We start from the raw sequence: 19618 nt of genomic DNA, 5'->3' as shown, positions 1-19618 counted from the left end.
TCAGAAGTTGCTGGTGCTCTGTCTTGTGTGCTGTTCTCCTTCAGGTCCCAATCCTGCAAAAGAGCTCTGGTTTTGTGGGATTCACTGTTGTTCTTTTAATCCTTTGCAGAATGAGTGCTCTCAAAGACACTGCCTGTAGCTAAATCAGGAGCACGTGAAGTACAGCCTCAAACGTACTGATTTTGCAAGCAGCTATAAAAACAAGAAGCTTTACCTAATGTAACACATTATTTTAATCATAAAGGATAGCATTTGCCAGATTACTTCACTAGAACACAGTTAAATGAAAGAGCTACATTTATTCAGACATGTTCAGTAATCCTCTGTTACAACCATATTAAGTTACTGACTCCTAGACTTCAGTATGCAAAAACTCTTTAGATCCTCAACCCTTCCTGGGCAGTATCAAATTGTTTCCTATCATTTATTCTTTACTTTTCTGTCCATTCAGCAGTGATTGTATCAGGCTACTGATTAGCAGTATGTTTACCAACATCCTTTTAAAAAAGTTAAAGTAACTGAATGTGAGAATTCTATGGCAGGTGATGACAGGGTCTGTTTGAGCAAATGTTATTTAAAAGGCTCACTTCATGCACAAGACATCCAACAAGCCTACAATACCAAGCTAGTCAGCTGAGACGGTAAAATTAAACTCTGAGGTATCCATGAAATACATTAAACTAAAATGGCAGTGGCTTCCCCAGGGATAGATTTGTCCCAAATCTTCCCAGCAGGAGAGACTTCATGTTTTCCAGCAGTCAGAGTCTCCTTTTGTTTTGCAGCTGCCACCTCAACTGTTTTCACAGCTCTGATGATACCGTGATACGAGAACTCAAACAGATTATGTGGTTATGATACAGTGATCCAGATTTATCCCAGAAATACCTTTTTCCAGGCATTATCTTCACACTGCACAGACACACTCTATCCTGATAACATCAGGAAAAGGAACAGATTTCTCTGGTTTCCTTTCGTGAAGCCATCAGCCCATCATTTTTTATTTTAAGACATATGAGTCAGGACACACTCTCTACAGCCTGAATAGCTGTCTTGTGTAATCACACCAGACTGGAAATCTTCTTCCAAAGCACTAGCAGGAATTGAGCTGAGACAGCAATTTTCATAATTTTTGCTGTCAGCTCTTCTGTCCTTAATTGATATGTTTTATTTTGTTCTGAAATGGGCACTGACTAGAATAAGTCTGCGAGACACAGGGAAGCTCAGATGATGTTTGCTGAAGTGCGGATGAAAATGAGGGAACGCGAGTCTGCCTGGGCCCTGAGTGATCGCATATGGCCTATGAGCGTAGCCATTTACATAAGAAAACTTGCTGTTTTGGAGAGGAAGCTTTCAGAGCATATGACAGGAGCTGTAGTGCTTTGAGAGACGCTCGAGAGCTCTCATTACTCATGGTCTGGGCACTGACGCCTTCAGCACAAGTGCCTTCAGGCCTGTTGTTACCTTACTGAACGCAGGACTTACTCATCACAGTTCAGGAGGTCACGGTCGCTTATTTCTGAAGTGCTAACAGGAGTTTTTCCCTTCTTTCACAAAGAAAACCTCTTTAAATATTTGTTCTATTTCTTTTTTTGCACAGAAGGCAGCTCCTCTTTAGCGCTGATTTTTTTTTTTTTTTTTTGTAATATAATTGGTTGCCCAGACAACATTTTCCAAGCACGGAAAATTTTTGTTGTCAGTCACTGCGGTGATGCCCACAAATGGGCCTCCGTGAGTGTTACACCTGATGACACGGCTTCTGCATACATGGTCTGCAATTTGTCCACTTCCAAAAGCTTTTGTGCCTTCCAGCGTCACTCCAATTTGCAGCACCTGCCTAATGCCTTCAAATAAGTGTAAGAGTCCTTCCTCCTGATGGCACAACATGAATAGGTGTCCCCACCTGGATTGAGGCAGACACATACCGCAGGGCTGGCCCATGAAGTGTCCTGTCTGCCACCTATTTCTGTGGGTTTTTTTCCAGCCATTTTACCTAGAGTTGAAGTAACACTCAGAGATCCATCACTCAGAACACATTTCCTGGTGTTTTTCTTTAAAGACATGTAGAACACTCCATTTTCTAAGATTTTATGAGGAGTCAATTATTTTTTTCAGTTTAACCACTTTGCTTTTAAATGAATGGAAAAAAATTAGGCATGTATCACATGTCAAAGGCATCCAGGGCTCTGCTAAGAAGTCATTAGCATCTACTACTATTTATACTTCATCTCCAGAAATGGAGCCAGTCGGATCCCGCTGTGCAAAGTGCTGGACAAGCTTCTGACTTGGTAGCAGACCTGATCTTGACTCACGTCTGCTGCCCAAGTATTTGCAAGTATGCAAGCCCCCCCGACATTTCGGTCTAATTTCCTTCATTAGGATACATTTTCAACTCTTTGTTTTCAGTTTTTAACTCAACCTTTCTTAGTTTCATCTCCAAAGAACAGTGCTACCTGAGACACTAAATTCCTGTTTATGTGGTTCAGAAATTCATTAAAGAAGGGAGGGTGTAATTACAGTTAAACCTCTTAATAAACATCAGTTTTCTTTCTGAAAATCAAAGTATTAGTTATCAAATTAGAATATGTCTAAAATGTACATAATCAGTAGCGCATTAACACTTTAGCTTTTCAGGCTCTGCCTTACAGATTAAAGTATTGTCAACAGTTCAGAGATCTTATTCCTTCAGGAGTTTTGTCAGAGATTTTGGTCCTATGGTGAAAGGATGATGGTTAAGATACTTTAACCCAATTAGTTGAACAGTTTTTAAGATGTAAATCTAAATATTTACTTACTGAAGAGCGGGTCTGATAATACAACCTTTTCTAATGAAAAGGTCTTGCATTTTCTTATCTGCTTACCACTCTTGCCTCTCTCTCCATTTCTTAGGGAAGGAGCTTAGGTGATAAGCTGGGACTAGACACCCAACTTTTAGACAGCACCTAAATTGAGTAAGATGAGGCAGATTGTGTGGCTCATATCATTGCAATTAGGTATTTGGACTGGCTTGCATGGATCCAACTCCATCGTCTAAACTGGAGAAGTGATGTTTTCAAAACCCTGAGTGATCTGTGTGATTATGGGCAGGATCTGTATAAGCCATTAGTGATTTATCATTTTAAACATCATAGATTTGGGTTGCTCAGCTTGAGACTATTTATAAGAACTTGATTTTGATGAAGGAGGTGTTCCAAACTGCCTGAAAATTAGTCATGCTTGAAGTGTGTCAAGTTGGGTGCTCACCAGGAGGTGACTCCAGTCACTCAGCAATTTCCTCTAAAGAGATTTTGGATGTTTGGGAATTGAGTTTCACTGACTGACTTTCACACAGAATTGATGAGGTTGGAAGAGACCCCCGGTATCATCGAGTCCAACCTTTGCCCTAACACCACCATGTCCACTAGACCATGGCACTAAGTGCCACGTCCAGTCTTTTAAACACCTCCAGTGACGGGGACTCCATCACCTCCCTGGGCAGCCCATTCCAATGCCTAGCAACCCTTTTTGTGAAGAAATGCCTCCTCATTTCTAGACTGAACTGCCCCTGGTGCAGTTTCAGCCTGTGCCCTCTTGTCCTGTCACTAGTTGTCTGGGAGAAGAGGCTGGCTACAACTTCGTACTGAAAACTGAGGCAAAGAAGGCGATGAGCATTTCTGCTCTTTCCTCGTCCCCTGTCACTACACTACCCTCTGCATTCAGCAAATTCTGTGAGAGCTGGTCTCTCAAAAGCTTTGGTTATTTCTGCAGATGGGACTTAGACTTGCAAGACACTTGGAAACACTGGAAAGTTGGAAAAAAATGTTAGAAAGCCTGTCTTGAGCAATCTCATCTCCTTTTGCAGAAATCCTGAATTATGAACCGTGTTTGTGACTGGCTAATATCTTAATTGTACTGAGATTTAAAATTCTTGCTCTGAGTTCTATCCCACTTCAAGTAAAATTTTCTTGTATTTCCCTACCGTAGGAATTGGGCTGGACCCTGGATGTGTGGTTGGTCCCTGTACACCCCACCTCACTCACTGTTTTTATTTTCTGTAATGTTTTTATGAAAGGTCATTTCACAACCTTCAGCTCTGCCAGAAATCCAGTAGCAATTTCAAACCATATCAAAGCCATGCATTTCTCTTAGCCCTGCACAAGACCGAAGCACTTAAGTAAACAATAGATTTGCATGTTGAATTTTGACTTATTCAGTATCCTTTGAGTCAAAGGTTTGAAAAATATTCAGTAAGTCTTTGGAATATCCTTATGAGCAAAAAGCAACCCCAGGAGTTGTTTAGGCAGTAACATGAGTAATAAAGTAAAAATAAAGCATGGGAACGGTCCTCACCAGAGTTTGCTCGGGCACAGGCTTGTGACAGTGTGATTGCTCGAGCTGAGCCATACCCTGAAACAGGGTTTGCTTGCAGGTGGATGTAGCTGTGTTATGTTCCATGACAGCCGTCTAGATCTGACTCAGCAATATGAAACAGGGACAACAGGAGCACAACAACACTGGAGGACTGTATGAGAGAGGGCAAGAAGTTGTTTTCATCCCAGGAATCAGTGGAAGAGAGACTCTGGTCTTGTGAAGAAGCCGCTTCGTATACCTCTTAGCCTGTTTGCACCATGAGGAAGACACTTTGTACAGCGGCAGAGGAGCTCAGATTGCTCTTGCACCATCTTTGAATTCAGGAGAGGGGCTGGGTTGGCCCTTCGTGCATCCAACCATCTTCTCAGTGGTGCAGGGTTGCTCCTCTCTGTCCATCTTCTTGAGTTGGTACCTTCAAGACTCCTAAGCAATGGGGCTGGCACCATTTCCCTTTGGTGTCCCTTACAAACTCTGCCTGTTTCTCACCTTCCCTCTCAGATTTCATGGCCATCTTGTACCTGTGCAGCCCATTCACGTTTCCCCTTCTTTACTTGCAGGACATGCCTACGTGACAGAAACTGGCATTAAAATTTGCTTGGCCAGCTGAGCTACGTCCCTTCCCAATGTAAACAGGTCCCTGCTTATTTTAACCCTATTTAGATCTTTCTATTCCTCCCACATATATGGCAGCCTGCTGATTTGTCACTCCTATGGGGATCTTCAAAATCATCACCCTTTGTTCAAATGCCTCATTCCTTCTGGCATGCAGCTTGTGGGAAGCCATATAAACCACAGAAAATAGCATTAGACTGAGTTTTTGTGAGACAGCAAAATCTGCTGGGAGTAGCACCATCATGGGAGTGAAGGAGAATCACTTTTAAGTATGAGGCTGGTATGAAGAACAGGCACCCTCATGACTTGTACAGTTTGTTCAACAGACTTAAAGTATCAGAGCAATCCCTGTCACTTGAGCTCTTTGCAAGAACGTGGATTGCTGGTTTTGGCATCCAGCAGCTGCATTTTTAGGGAGCTTATTAGCATAGCTGTGCTCACTGGGGGTAAAGGCATAGTGCTCTGAACGGTTTCCAAATATTCCTGTTCTGTACCTTTTCTTAAAATCTCCATTTCAAACAAGCTTTTTAATTTTTTCTCTTATGAAAAGAAAAACATAACTAAATACCCCCCCATACCCCACCCCACCCCCCCCCAACTATAAACCAGCAGATTATCTGGCTTGGAAAGCACATCTTCATGTACCTGCAGGTGGGATGAGGCCTTGGGACCATTACCCAACATTTACCTCCCACATGTTGCTGTTAACAATGCTAATTTGGCCTGAAAAATAGTTCCTGGATGTGGAGGGAGGGTCCACGTTTGCTTCATTGTCTTTCCTGTCTCTGGATGACTGTTGTGTAGCATTTGAGCCCATAGTGATTCCCTGGGGAGGTACGATACTGGAAGCCTTTGCTGAGCTGGCATCTCCCCCGCACCAGAAATGTGAGCTTTTTTCCCTTCTCCTTACTGCTGTTTTGTCTCCTCAGTTGTTGGTGTTGATCCTTTAACGCCGTGAGCTCTTGGATCTTTTTCATTGAGTCTCCTGCCTTTGCCCCTTGGCACTGATCTACTGTCATTTCTGAGAGCTCCTCTGACTTGTTTTTAAGCTCGTTAAATATTTCTGTCTTTTCCATATATCAGAGACAGATGATGCTTAGCTATGTTCTCCTGTTCCTGTTGCACGTCTGCTCTTTGGAACAAAAATCAAAAGCAGCCATTTGGCCTTAAAATAATTATTTAAACCTCCTGCTTTTCCTCACTAGAGTTTACCAAAGGAGAGGTAAGAGCCTCACATTTGCTTTGGGCTTGATCCTGTGGTGTTCTTACCTGCTTCAGAGCCACCATCCACAGCAGCAACTGTCTGTCGTCAGTGCTCTTCATCTTTTAAAACAGAGAGAAATGACCCAGCACAGATATGACATTTTAAGAGGGAGAATCTTTATACAGTTCATATCCCCTCATCTCAGATTTGTTTTCAGTTATGTTAATGTGGCATATCTGTACAATGTCAGGAGCTCACTAGGATCTGTGATGCTCAGGAGCCATTTGCATAATATTTTCTTTGGAGGATATAAGATGTATGATGTTTACCAGTCCTGAAAATGATGCAAACTGGAGCAGACAGTCAAAGGTAGAAGAGATATGTGAATAAAATATTAGGAATTTGGAAGTACTGGAGAGTTGGAAGGCATCTAATCACCTGAGGACAGGGGAAGATTAACTCCCTTCTTCCACATATTTAGTCATAAAATTCAGTCACAAGGAGTGGAACAAAAAAGGAAATTGAGTCTCACAAACGCTATTTGATGCGCATTTTGAAAAAAAAAGATTCTTTTTAGAGGAACACTTGGAGGCATATTTCGATGAACCAGTCAGATTAAGGGACATAAGAGTTGTCTGGGAAGGTTGTCTTGAGCAACTTTGAGGAACAGCTGTTTTATACAAGAGAAATGTAAATTTGCCAGACTGTCCCAGCTTGCCAGGTTATCTGGAAAGCAATGACAGGCCAAATAGGATGGTTTCTCAGTGCTTTATTCTTTTGTTCCAAGTTTGTCTTCAAATTCACGCCCGCCAGACTGACTACCACCCAGCTGACACACAGACCCTGACCCAGCCGTTGGAAAAGGAGTTACATTTTGGGTGCCAACTGTAGATAACTTTTGTGTTTCCATAGCTCTGTCCCCTACTGTAGTAAGAACATTTTAACATTTATCTTGATAGACTACAGAAGTGTGGACATGTCCTTGAAGGAAGGAGTCAGGGACTTTTGAGGAATTGGAGTGCAGGTTTCTGCCAAGCACCTAGGGACAGGTTAGGAGCTGTTCATGCCAGGTACAGTGGAAAGAAACCTCCTTTGGCATGTAGTGGATAGGTGTTGGAGTATTCGCACATTACAACAGTGTATTAGGATTAACAATATATGAACAGAACCATCATTTTAATTTCTTATAAATGCAGTGGTGCCAGTTTGCTGGATGACTTGAAGACTGGGGTGTAATATTTAACCTATGCTGCAGGTTGGGGCATATCCCAATCTTCAAGAGTTTTCGTAGTCTGTGTGTCAGCTATATTTTTACCCATATTCCTCTGGATTTTCTTCCTTTTTACAATGTGTCCCCAGTGCGCCTTGACCCTTTCCGTCATTCTGCTGCTTGTGGAAATGTAACTTGGATGTCCTCATCTGCCTCGTGCACTGTCTTCCCTTCAATCCTTTCTATAAGCTCTCATGCCCAAGCACCAGAAAAATCTTCTCTGTTTCTTATTATTGCTTCCTGTTCCTTTCCTTGCTGGCAGTTTTGACCTTAGTTTTGTTGACTTGTCTAGCTTAAGAAGATAAATCTTTGAAGAGTCCTTACCAGTACACCAAAGCATACGTAGCAACTAAATGTGAAGCTAAAGTTTTAATACATTTACGTGCTTCACGATTTTTTTGCGCTGTTCTTCAAGTAACTAACTACTTTGGTGTTGGTAAGACTCCTAGCAGAGGAAGGTGTAACTCCAAAGAAATACTTTTGCTGGGACTTGCCCCTTTATGATTTTTTTTGCACCATTTGAACTCCAAAGTACTCAGAGGAAATATCATGCTTTTTAAAACCCAGTGTGGCAAGTCTGCTTTAGGAATGCTGTAATCAGTGATTTCTTGCATTATTGTGAACATTTTACTTTGAAAAAAGCAAAAGCTTCTTTACATGAAAAAGGTTTGAGTCACAGAGTTTTAAAATTTAGGTTTAAGCATTTGCATTGAAAGGTCCCAACAGGGAAAACATAATACTCCAGGCTCCCAAACAAAAAAATGTGCCTTTTTCACTCTCACTGGTATAAGGTTGGAAAGCAGACCCACAAAAAGTTTCAATAAATGCTCTCACTTCTAACAAAACTCAGACTATGGTGGCTAAAAGCTATAGAGGCAGAAGGCTCAGTTCCTTCGTGCATGTGTCCAATTCCCACTGTTTTTCATTTCTCCCTCCGAGGTGTCTGTGTTCCCAGAGGCAGGAGGACAAATGACTCCCTCTGCCTCCGACATCCATCAGGTTTTGGAAGGCAGCTGGTGGGAGGTATGGGGACAGCTCTCTTTCCTCTCCTGCAGATGTAGCTTATCGCATCCCTGACACGCTGCACTTTCCGAGTTGCATCTTGAAATCCCTGGGTTGGCAGCACGATGTGGTGGAGCTGCGAGGCTGTCAGGGCGAATGTGCAGTCTCAGCACTGCTCCAGAACTTGGCCTCGTTTTCTTCCAAATCTCCTAAAGTTCCTCTGACAGGGAGGTGAAGGCCTTCTGCCTCTCATGCATTTTTGTGTGCTTGATTTTGTTTTCTCTCCTTGCAGTCAGAAAATGGGGAATTTGCTCCACTTTAGGAGTCGTCACTTGTGAGAATATGAGCTTCAAAAACCTCAGGATATTTGCAAAAGCAAGGGCTGTACGTGGAGGGCAACACGAGGTCTCAGGGAGCTTCAAGTTTCAGGGTCCTTCCTCTTGATTGCATTCAAACGTTTGGTCTTGTAACACATGCTTGTTTGGCTTTTTATTTTCAGCTCCTGAAGTGCTGGCTCAGAAGCCCTACAGCAAAGCCGTGGACTGCTGGTCCATCGGGGTGATCGCGTACATCCTGTGAGTATCTGTTGGGTTTTCAATCACAGGCACCTTTGGGATCGGCAACATGCTCGCCCACCATATAGTTACCCACTTAGTCTGGGCCAAAAAAAGTTAATCACCGACCCTTGTGACCCAGTTTAACATGAACCCAGGACACATCCCAGTTACATAAAGGCTGAAATTTGGCCAGAAGTGGTAGGAAATGAACCAGGACCCTTCAAAAGCCAAAATCCTTGCTCCCACCTGAACTACACTGTGTGCAATAGTTCGGGCTTGTCTAGGTTGTGACATTAGTGAAGTTACTACATCCCATGTTCAGAATAGCTTTGACATGAAACAAATTTGGCAGAGTCCACAGAGCACAGCATTGTGCCCACAGGCATATCCTGAAGGGCCACCTCTCTCAAAGCACCACCAAAATGGCTTTTTGTTTCCCAGGAAGGGCACAGATGGAGATAAGGGGGAAAGAGATTTTCATGTACTGCAATGAATTATTCTCATCAAAACATAATACAAAGTATTGAGAGTTTTACTGAGAATGAGGGATCATTTTCCTTAACACAACCAGTCATCGGGTCCCACAGGAGAGGGTGAGCTGATTTGTGTCCTGTCAGTTCTGTTACTCTTCCATCAAGCCATTAAGCCTCTGCATTCTTGGCAGAGATTTTCTCCTCTAATAGGGCTAGTTGCTGCTGAAAGGAGTGGGGATTGGTTGTTTGAGAAAGCTACAGGACGAGGACTTTTGTGCATTCTTCAAAGTGGTGGATAGATCCCAGAACTCATATGTTTATGGAGATTTAGTGCCTGTCCTCATTCGGTACCTGCCGCCCTTCTTCACAAAGGCTTAATAGGATAATTTAGATTGGAGGGAACCTCAGGAAGTCCTGTCCTTGAAGTCAGACTAGGTTTCCTAGGGCTTTGTCCAGTTGGGTCTTGAAATCCTCCGAAGACAGAGGTCTGTGGGCAACCTGTTCCTCGCTTGACTGACCTCATGGAGAAAAGGTTTTTCCTTATATCCAGACTTGTCTCCATGAAAGGGGCAGCCAGTACTCTAGATACGGGTGCACCTTCAGTGCTTGAGCCGTGGAAGTAGGTAAGCCACCTCCTGCACCAACAACAACACTTTGAAGGATGAGAGAGATGTCCTGGCCCCTGTGGTCACAGGGACATCCTGGTACCAGGGGTCATCAGTGCTGTCCAGAGAAGGGCATCCCTAACATTCCTGGGCACTATCGTCTGAACCCAGCTCTGTGTGCATGAGTATATGAAATGACTGCTAATATTTGGATTGAGAAGGAGATGCAGAACTTGTTGTCTGTGAACCTGCAGGAAAACTCCCTCTAGCTTAGGGCCCTGTCTTCATGGAGTGGTCTGTGCTCAGGGCTCAGGTCTGTGAGTCCATGCATGTCATTCAAATAACGATGGCGTAGGTTGCACCTGTACAGCCTAGCAGACTTTGAAGCAAGAACTATTCATGTGAGTCTTTGAGAGGAGGTCAGGTTTTCATCATGGGCTGACTCAGGGTGACCACGCAGAGCACAACAAGCCTATTCCTTTTGTGCAAGAGAGCACAAAGCTGCTGTGTAGCTGTTGACTGCCGCAGAAACAAATGTCTTTTCGTGCCAGCATTACCAGTGCTTTCCCTTTTTTTTTATTTTTCCCTTTTACACAACTGTCACAGTTATACAAGACTGAAGGAAAAAGCTGCTCCAGTGAGGCACAGCATTAAAGCATTCCTACTTCGTTCCTTTTCTCCTTATGCAAACATTTCATGGCTTGTCAACGTGAATAACTTTTTGATGGTGTAGTAGAACTATTTTTGCCAGGACAAACCTCATTGCTGTATTATCCACTCTGTGCAGTGTTCATTCTTTACATTTTCATTTAGTCTTGACCATAAGCTACATGCTACCCAAACCAGCTTTTTTTATATATATTAAGATACTACAGGAAGGCTTTATTTCTTTGCATATATGTTTATTTATTTAAAACAAAGTCCTGCCTAAAAACATTAGCTGTATGACTGGCTTTTCAATCTACATGAATAGTTGAAAACCTGAGTACAAAACTTTGCAGGGGGATGGATTTATCTTGGAGCAACCATCAACAGCAGGATGCAAAAATCTTTTGCTAAACAAAGCAAAAATCAACAGTGCTGATTCTGACTTTGTGGCAAAGCCCAGCGGGACATGCTACAGCAGTGAGGAAGAGAGCAGACATACCAAAATACCTCGAAGGCTGCCTCACACATCATTCCCTAGTGCTCTTTCAGATGAGGATGGTGTGTGCTGACCCAAACTTACCGTTTTCCACAAGCATACCTGAGCATGGAAGGCCTAGGCGTTGGGTTTTTTGATGTTTTCAGTCCTTGCCAGGCATGGCAGGACAGTCAGATAGAGTCTTTTCTGTTGCTTTTGTAGTATTTTTCTGAGTACCCTCTTCAGAGAGCGGGAAGAAGGAGGATACAGGTGAAAGACAGCAGTACGCTGCCTCACTTCCAGGGTTGACCACTGCATAGGTTCGGTTTATTGTCAAATATCCATCATGAAAATACGTGTCCATCTGGCAGCCCACAGGAGGGCTGTGAACTTTTGCATCCTGGTTGCTTGGAGATAAACTTGGCTCTGCTTTCCTCCAAGTTTTCAGTCCCATTCAACCATTGCTCATGCACCAAAGGTCTTTTTTGCTGGCAGACTTGTTGTTATTTCAGTTGTTTCTTTTATGCATCTTGCTGAGGAATATGGGTGAGACAGTGCTAAGTAAAGTCTCCTCCACACCCAGTTTATGAACATGTCTTCGATAGGTGGAAGATTTCAATCTCATCCACAATCCTTCCCCCTTCCTAAGCAAGGCTGCTCTTTCTGCAAGGTTCAGCTCACTCATCTCCTGCTCTGTTTTCCAAATCACCATGTGCTGGGCTTGTCAAGCAAGGCATACACACTCCTCAAATCTAAATTCCCCATTTGCTGTACAGGGAATTCCCAACCCTGAAGGCTGAAATCAGTTTAGTAGGAACAAGTCACTATGAATTCCTGTTTGCAGGACAAGGAGACCTTTTCAGAGTTTCTGTGCTTCATGTAATAAGGACTTGATTTGTATTATGTACAGTCAAAATGAATGGCAATAATACATTGCCGTAGAAGGAGCGTGGTAATGTGTTTGCCAGACTGTTACTGCTTGGGTGGGATTCGGTCTGAGATCAAACCACCTCCTTGAATATTTCTGCATGTGAGCTACATCCTTTGGCTCCTGTAACACTCCACACGCTCCAGGGCTCACTTTGGTTACCCTAACATAGGTGCTTAGTGCTGTTTCAGTCACGTACAATGTCCCACCTGGTCTCAAGCTGTGGCTGCAAGACAGTCTAGCCCCCCATAGCCCCATGTCGTACCTGCCAGCTGGGAACAGGGGCCCTGTGCACTTGACAGCTTCTCCAGTGGCACCAGGCTCTATGTGTAGGCACCTCAACCCAGCCTGGGTTGATGCAAGCAGTCATTTCACAGGGATGTGTCATTCAGTTGCCTAAACTTATGCATTTAGTGCCACGCTGGGATATCCGGGACAGTCATGTGGCTTTGGCAAGTGTAACGCACTGCAGAGACCTTCCTTCTGGGGTGGCAGATGGAGGCCAAGTGGGAGACTATGGCCCACGTCAAATAGCAGCAGATGCCCATGCTTAGGCTACTGGATCACACTCTGCTCCATGCTCAGTATGGTTCCATCTGCCTTACGGTACATTTGCATCACTCTCTAGTCTCCATTGACTCCATCTCTATTGACTGCAATGGGAACTTAAAAACCAACCCCACATCTCATGCATCCTAATCTTAAACTGAATTTCCTCCTTGCTTCCAGGAACAGCCAGAAACTGCAGATGTGGCCTCGTAAGAAAGTGGATGTCAGGGGTAGAGTAAAGACAGAGAGGAAGAGAGATCCTTCCCTAAGCTAGATGGAAGTAGCCCTGCTGGGATGTCTGATACCACTAGGGATGGGCACAGATTTAACATCTAGGTTTGCTGTCTCAGCAGTGCCACATCACTGGAGGCAGCAGAGCCAGCGTGTTCACAATGCAGCATGGCACTGAGATGCCACAAGCACCAGCAGCATAGCCACTCTGGTGCAATGCTGGTGGCTAGTCCTGCCCTGAGCAGGAGTTATTAATTTCAGTACATCACTACATCCATCCAGATATTCCAGTTCCAGTTCCACAGTCAGCATAGCTGGAGCTACTTGCACATGCCCAAACCAGTTGGAGACATATTTATGCATAGGGCAATCCAAGCACATCGTCCTGCATCACCTCCCCACCTCTCCCACGAATCCTCACAGCCACTCTGAACAGACTGTTGTCATTTAAGAAGATGGAAACTCAGGGGAATCCAACACAGAAGCCAGGCATAAATTAAAGATGCTTTGAGCTATTATTACTGCAAGTGGTTTGAGTGCCTCCAGACACAAGCTCAGTCTCACATGAGAGCTTTCAGTTTATGACACTGGAAGAACAAACCATTTCTGTGGCACTGATGCTCTAGACAAATATTTGTTTCTGTGATATGCAAGGTGAAGGATGTCTTAGGAAAGAATACCTTTGTTTCAGTGCCAGTTCTCTAATGCTTCTCTTTAATGACAGCCAGATTGCAGAGGCTGCACCAGCGGAGTTTTTATCAAAACCTGTTTTGCATGAGAAGTCATTAGTCACATGAACTAATTTTAGCAGCCTGAAATTTCCTGTTATTCCAGTTGCAATATTTCTCCATTTGAACCAGTGTCACTGTTGAGCTCGGCTTTTTACTTATCACAAGGTAGTTCTAATAATGTGTTCAGCTTAAAAACGTAAAGTGGAAGAAGAGCAAGAGACTTCACTGGATTCCCAGCAGCTGGATTTTGGACCTGTCTGGGTTGCATGAGGGGGCTACAAAAGTTTGGGGAGCTAAAATACTGATTGCATGCATTCCTGATATAGAGAAGATTAAGTTAATTTACGTAAAAAATAGAAATTCATGTTCCAAAGCTGGAAAAGATCCTGGGGCCACAGAATGCTCTGCCTCAGCCCCTGGTTATTCATAGTCAACACCTCCTGTCTCTTCTGCACTAGGCTGAACACATTTTGCCCTGAATTTTCTTCTGATTCTGTTCACTGGTAGGACAAGGGTATTACTGGTTTGTTATTGTTATTTATAAACAAGGAGTATCTGGAGATAAATCTTGGATCTTGCTTTCACATTTTGCTGCTGAATTGCTTTTGATTTTCAAGTAGATATGCATGAATCATCAATGAATTTTATATGGAAGGATTAACCAGGGACAGCACAAAGCGTATTATGCCAGAAGAAGTTTCCACCATCATCCTGGAGTCATATGTCGGGAAAAGCTGATCGTTCATCATCTCACCTGCTTGGCATCACACACAAGCCTAAGCAAGAAAGTGAGGAATAACTTACTTGTTTGGTGCTGGAGGGAGAAATAGTGGTGGCAAAATGTACACAGGCACGTTGGATTGCTCAGGATAACTCAGTTAAACACTGGGAAGACAACCCCAAATGGTTGTTCCTCATTGCTTGCTTCTTAATTTATTTTTTATTCCCCTTGCTAATATGTCCTTGTCATAGTTTCAAGAGGGCACCAGTGTCAGCTAGTATGAGGGTCTGTTCCCAAAGAAGAAGAAATACATATGTTTATCCCTATAAATAGCACTTGGATGACTTCCCACACCATATATCTCAGGTCTTTGAGCACTTCCTGAATTCTTTGCTCTAATCTTACTATAAAATTGTTTGTAAAACTAACCCCAGTGCCTCTTGTGTTACAGGTTGTACACTGACCATGCAAATGGGTTATTTAGCCTTTAGTATTGTCCCCAATACAAGAGTTTGCAGGGGTTTGCTTTCTCTGCCTGATGAGGAGAAGGTATTCTTGGTATTCCTATTGTGCTCTCCTGATGGCTTCTGGAAACGACTTCTGGCAATATCTTTCTTTTGTACATCCACCTGTGTTTTTCTTATCTGCATCCCATTATTTTGAAGGCAAGACTGGGAATAGGAGGTTAAGGGAAAATCTGTTGCTGATGTGATAAGGTTGCTAAATAATTCTGAAAAGCTTTTATTTGGTGAAACTGCACAAAAATGATGACAACTAATAGCTGCCTGAAGGTCCCCCAGGACAATGCAGAATTTTTTCACATTGAAGACGGAGGGGTTATTTTTGAATTTCTGCATATCTAAAGAAAAGCAGCAGAACCTCTGATAGTGAGGTCATTTTTTTCACACAGAAATGTCCCAGTAGATGGAAATGAAGTCGGTGGGATTTCAATTCTGTAAGAATTAAATAAAAAGTTATTATGGACTTTGGAAGATGGCCCAGTTGCTGGAAGTCCAACAAGATTTCCTCCAGCCATAAATTGCATGATAGGCTAATTTACTGGGGCTTTCCCATCCCTTACAGCAAAGCCAGTAACAATAAAACATTAAAGTAAGTAACATTAAAACTTCTGTGTCTTCCTAAACTCTGATTTTAAGGGAAGGGACAGCAAGACCACCTATACTTTGGCTCCCAGCCCGTCCATGTGTCAGAATGCCCTGGTGTTCCCCTCCCACATGCCACGTCCTCTGCCCTTAGGAGCTTGCTCCCTTCTCACATACTTTCTGGTGTAGGTCCTCAATGATTTGCCTCCTGGAGGAACATCCTTGGGTCCCATTTATGCAGGAGGTTCATCCCCATCCCTGGCCAAGTGTCCTGGTTTTGCTTGCAGGAATAGCCCTTGCCCTGCACCCAACCCGCTCTCAGGCAGGGGGCTGGTTTAGAGGCATGTCCCTGCCCGTGACCTGGAATAGCAACTAACACTTCTCAAGCTCTCACTAGCAAGGGAAAAGCTGTCCAAAAGAGGCTGTTTTCTGCCCTGTGCCCATCTCTCAGTAGTTCTAGTATCTTCCTGCATGACTCTGTCTCTCCTCGTGCATCAGCCCTCCCAGCACCCACCCCGGCGATGGGCTGCAGTGACCTCCTAGACACAGAGGTAGATACCCCAGACATGTAGATCCTCAAGCCATGCAGAGGAGCAGGAGAAGAGTTGAATGTCTGTAGGGAAGGGATTGAAAGGCTCTGGAGAGGCTGGGGCTCTTGCTGGGGTTCGTGTCTCTCTGCTCCCCCCTTGCAGGGTTATAGCCCTCCGGCTCTGTGTTGCTCAGCAGTTTGCTCCTACCTTTTGCTGCCACAAGTGTGTATAAATCACAGCAGCCCTAATTTGTGCTCTTGTACCTTTGCCAAGGTAATTAGTACAGTGCACATTTTAAGAGAATTATTTCTCTCTCCGGAGCAGCCTGCCAGCGCCTCGGCATGCACAGCGCTGTCTGCTTGCCTTAAAATGCTTTCTCAGAGCAGTTTGGTTTTGTTTAAGGAAAGTGCTGAGGAAAGCAAGAAATTAATGAAGGGCTGTCAGGCTTCTCATATGGAGCCCCCTGCATCCCTCAGGGAAGAGGGACAGAGCAATGGCTCCAAGGGCCTTTGGAGGAGCCGTTTCCCTCCAGCCCGGGCATCTCTGCCCCAGTGGCCATCCCAACAGTTGCAGTGCTGGTGCTGTCAACTCCAACATTTCCAACCCCCTCAGTAAAGCATCCAAAATCTTGAGGGTTGTGACAAAAGTGGAGGAAGGTGAAAATCAGTTTGTGTGCATCCCTCCACAAGACTGTCTGATGTAAGCGCTGATATTTATTGCACTAAAGTAAGTTATACAAATATTCTTCATAGATACCTGTCGAGATGGATCCTGGTTGTGGATCCAGTTCCTGCATTAGGCTACCAGATGTTTTTCCTTCATTGTCCAGGTGCATAGTGGCTTTTTGGCATTTTCTTAAATGCACCATTTTTAATGGTTCTCACACGCCAGTTCCGTCACTGGGTTTCACATAGGAGTTGCTGCAATACACAAGCGCATGCCCATTAAGTAGGTACGCAGTCTTACTCTGAACGTAAATACTTGTCTGGCATGAGGTTATCTTACCTGCTTTTGATAATGGCAGTCATCCAGTGGGACACAAATGAGGACTGGCTCATCTGCTCTGCAAGACAAAGAGCGAGATTTCTGATTCAGCTGAATCACAGTGGATTCATCATAATGTTGCAGATTTCAGTAGAGTTCTTCCAGGTCAATATGGATCTGATGCAGATCAACATCTCACTCAGTATTCAAATTATTTATCAAACATACTGGCTCTTCAGAGCTAACAAAACATTGCTCCTTTCACCATCAAGTGTTGAGTTGGTTCAAATAACCTCCAGGGCAGCCAGCTGGCTTTGGGTTATAAATAACTTGAGTATTTCATTTCTTACAGTTCCTCCCCCCCTTGCTCTGTTGTTGCTACAAGGCAGTGTTTCAGCTAGACCTTCAGTCCATTTATAATGACTGGCTCTCTCCAATTAAATGCTTTATTAAGGTTGATTGAGTCAGAGTCCAAGAAAACTATACGAAAAAGATCATTTCAATATCAGCGATGTAAAAGAATAATTTACACAGTAGACTAGAGACAAGAGGGAAAAATGCATCATCTCTATACGAGACAACAGGGGCAGAAAGCCCTGTTTAACTGTGAGCAGGATGGGTTTACTAAAACCACAGATCAGCCTCAAAGGTAAATCTGGTACTTTGCAACAGTGGTATTAAAACTTGAAGAAGAGGTATCTTTGCTGGCACGTCTGTACAGAGAAGGACAGACTACGGCATGCAGCGTTGGCTGGATGTGAGGGATCGCTGACACATGTGTTTTATCTCTGCAGTTCTTAACGCAGTGCTGGATGTGGTTTTCCCACGTCTACAGGGCTGGAGGAGCCCTGCCTCGATGGAGTGACTATCCTGCTGTCTGCAGCACGGGGAGGGTGCCCCCTGAGTGTTTTAGGTCAAACTAGGCAAATAATGTTCTATGTCCTGCTTGTCCTGGGGCTAGGTGTTCTGAGAAGTCTGATTATAAATACAGAAAACCAGGACAGGACTGTTGTTAGCCTTAGGCAAGGTAAGCAATTTGATGCGGGCAGCAAAATCACTTTCTGCAAGTGAGAAAGGGAGAGGCTCTCCATGTGTCTGCGCAACAGTGGCAGGTCCATGTGCAGCCCATGCAGGCCCTGCTGCAGAGGTGGAAGGACTCCCAGACATCCTCCTTGTTGTGCCTGGGGACACAGAGACCAGCACAACCTGCAGATGAATCCTGCCCTCTGCCTGATAGCTCTGTGGGGCTCCTTGTCCTGCTTTGCAGCAGCTCTTCCTCTCTGTTGTGCTGGAGAAGAGGTCTATGCAGGTGGCCGGTGGCTCCTCAGTTGTACAACAAAACCTTCCTATACAGCTACGGTCTCTTGCACAACGTAGAGACCACAGGTTGTGTGCTCAGAGCCCATCAGATGCAATGCAGGTGGCTAGGTAGGTGTCATCACCTCTTGTGTGTCCCCGGTTCCCAAGGCTCTGCTGTGTCTCCATGTCTGCAGAGCCACTGCACTGCCTCTCCGTCATCTGGGAGAGAATAAAGCCAGTGTAAGTGCCTTGCATAAGGTATTGTGTGAGAACAGTCCAGAAGGACAACCAGAGCAGTAAAGTCAGTATGGAGAAGACTCCTGGAAGGGGAATGGTTGTGCTGAAGGATGAGAGGGACTGGTGCTCTGTGGATGTAGGGTGTAGCTCATGAAAGCTCCTCTTGCCACATTTATAGGAGAGGATGGAAGGGCTCATGGCTGTGTAATAAAACTATTCCTCTGGCTAAAGACTCAAAAGCATGCAGAGGGAGGCCAGGATGTCTGCATGAGCCAGTGTAGGATCAACAGCACCAGGTTTCCATGCAGAATTCCTCTTTGTCCAGGACAGTGCCAATCTTCAGAAGTGGGTTTACATGTCCCTGAACAAACTTCTCTTATGGTAGGGCTTGCCTGCTTGAAAACTTATTGGAGCAAGTCTTAAACAAGAGTTTCTCCTTCTTCTCCCTCCCTCTTTCTCACCTTCTGGGCAACGACTGGTCCAAGGGTCACATCTCTCTCTCTTGTTCTCCATTAGGCTCTGTGGGTATCCACCTTTCTATGACGAAAACGACTCCAAACTCTTTGAGCAGATCCTGAAAGCAGAGTATGAGTTTGACTCTCCGTATTGGGATGACATCTCTGAGTCTGGTAAGAATCTACTGCTCATTTAATTGCAACAACCATGCGTGTATGCATGCTTGTTGCAGATACCTTCTTCTGGGCATGAGAATGCACCCTCCATCATGTGCAGAGCTCCTTTTAACTGAAAACCATTGGGAATGTGCATTTCTTTCAGCTCAAATAGTTATGGGAGTTTATTTCTGCAGGAGAGCAAATTAAGTACCATTTTGTCCAGCCGCACACAAAGCACCAAAACGTAGCTGGAACAGAAAATGAAGACAGCAGAAGACTGTCCCAGGAAGACAAAGCAGTTTAATTTCTCCATCATATCCAAATAAAAAGCAGATGGTTTACGTGTCATTAATAATAAGGTGGCAAACTAGTTTGGCTCTGTTAGGGACACTGCACTGCAGGTCCGAAGCAAATCTGCAGTGTATACAGCAAAGAATCCAAGAAATTAATGGCTTCCAAATGAGGCGGGTAAGCAGATTCAGAAACTGGGACTACTGT

General features: G+C 44.2%; 1 protein-coding gene across 1 annotated transcript in view; it reads left to right on the top strand.

Moving 5' to 3' along the window:
- Positions 1-19618, top strand: part of LOC104168704 (calcium/calmodulin-dependent protein kinase type 1D) — a gene marked incomplete at its 5' end in the record, with an annotated part of 41209 nt that overhangs the window by 4750 nt on the left and 16841 nt on the right. The window contains 2 exons of the mRNA XM_009709379.1: positions 8935-9010; positions 19023-19135. Of these exons, the coding sequence (XP_009707681.1) occupies positions 8935-9010; positions 19023-19135 (189 nt within the window). The remainder of the gene's footprint in view (positions 1-8934; positions 9011-19022; positions 19136-19618) is intronic.

This window comes from Cariama cristata, unplaced genomic scaffold, assembly GCF_000690535.1.
Source record: "Cariama cristata isolate BGI_N322 unplaced genomic scaffold, ASM69053v1 scaffold9061, whole genome shotgun sequence".
Taxonomy (NCBI): domain Eukaryota; kingdom Metazoa; phylum Chordata; class Aves; order Cariamiformes; family Cariamidae; genus Cariama; species Cariama cristata.
This window is presented reverse-complemented; position numbering and strand designations above follow the sequence as displayed.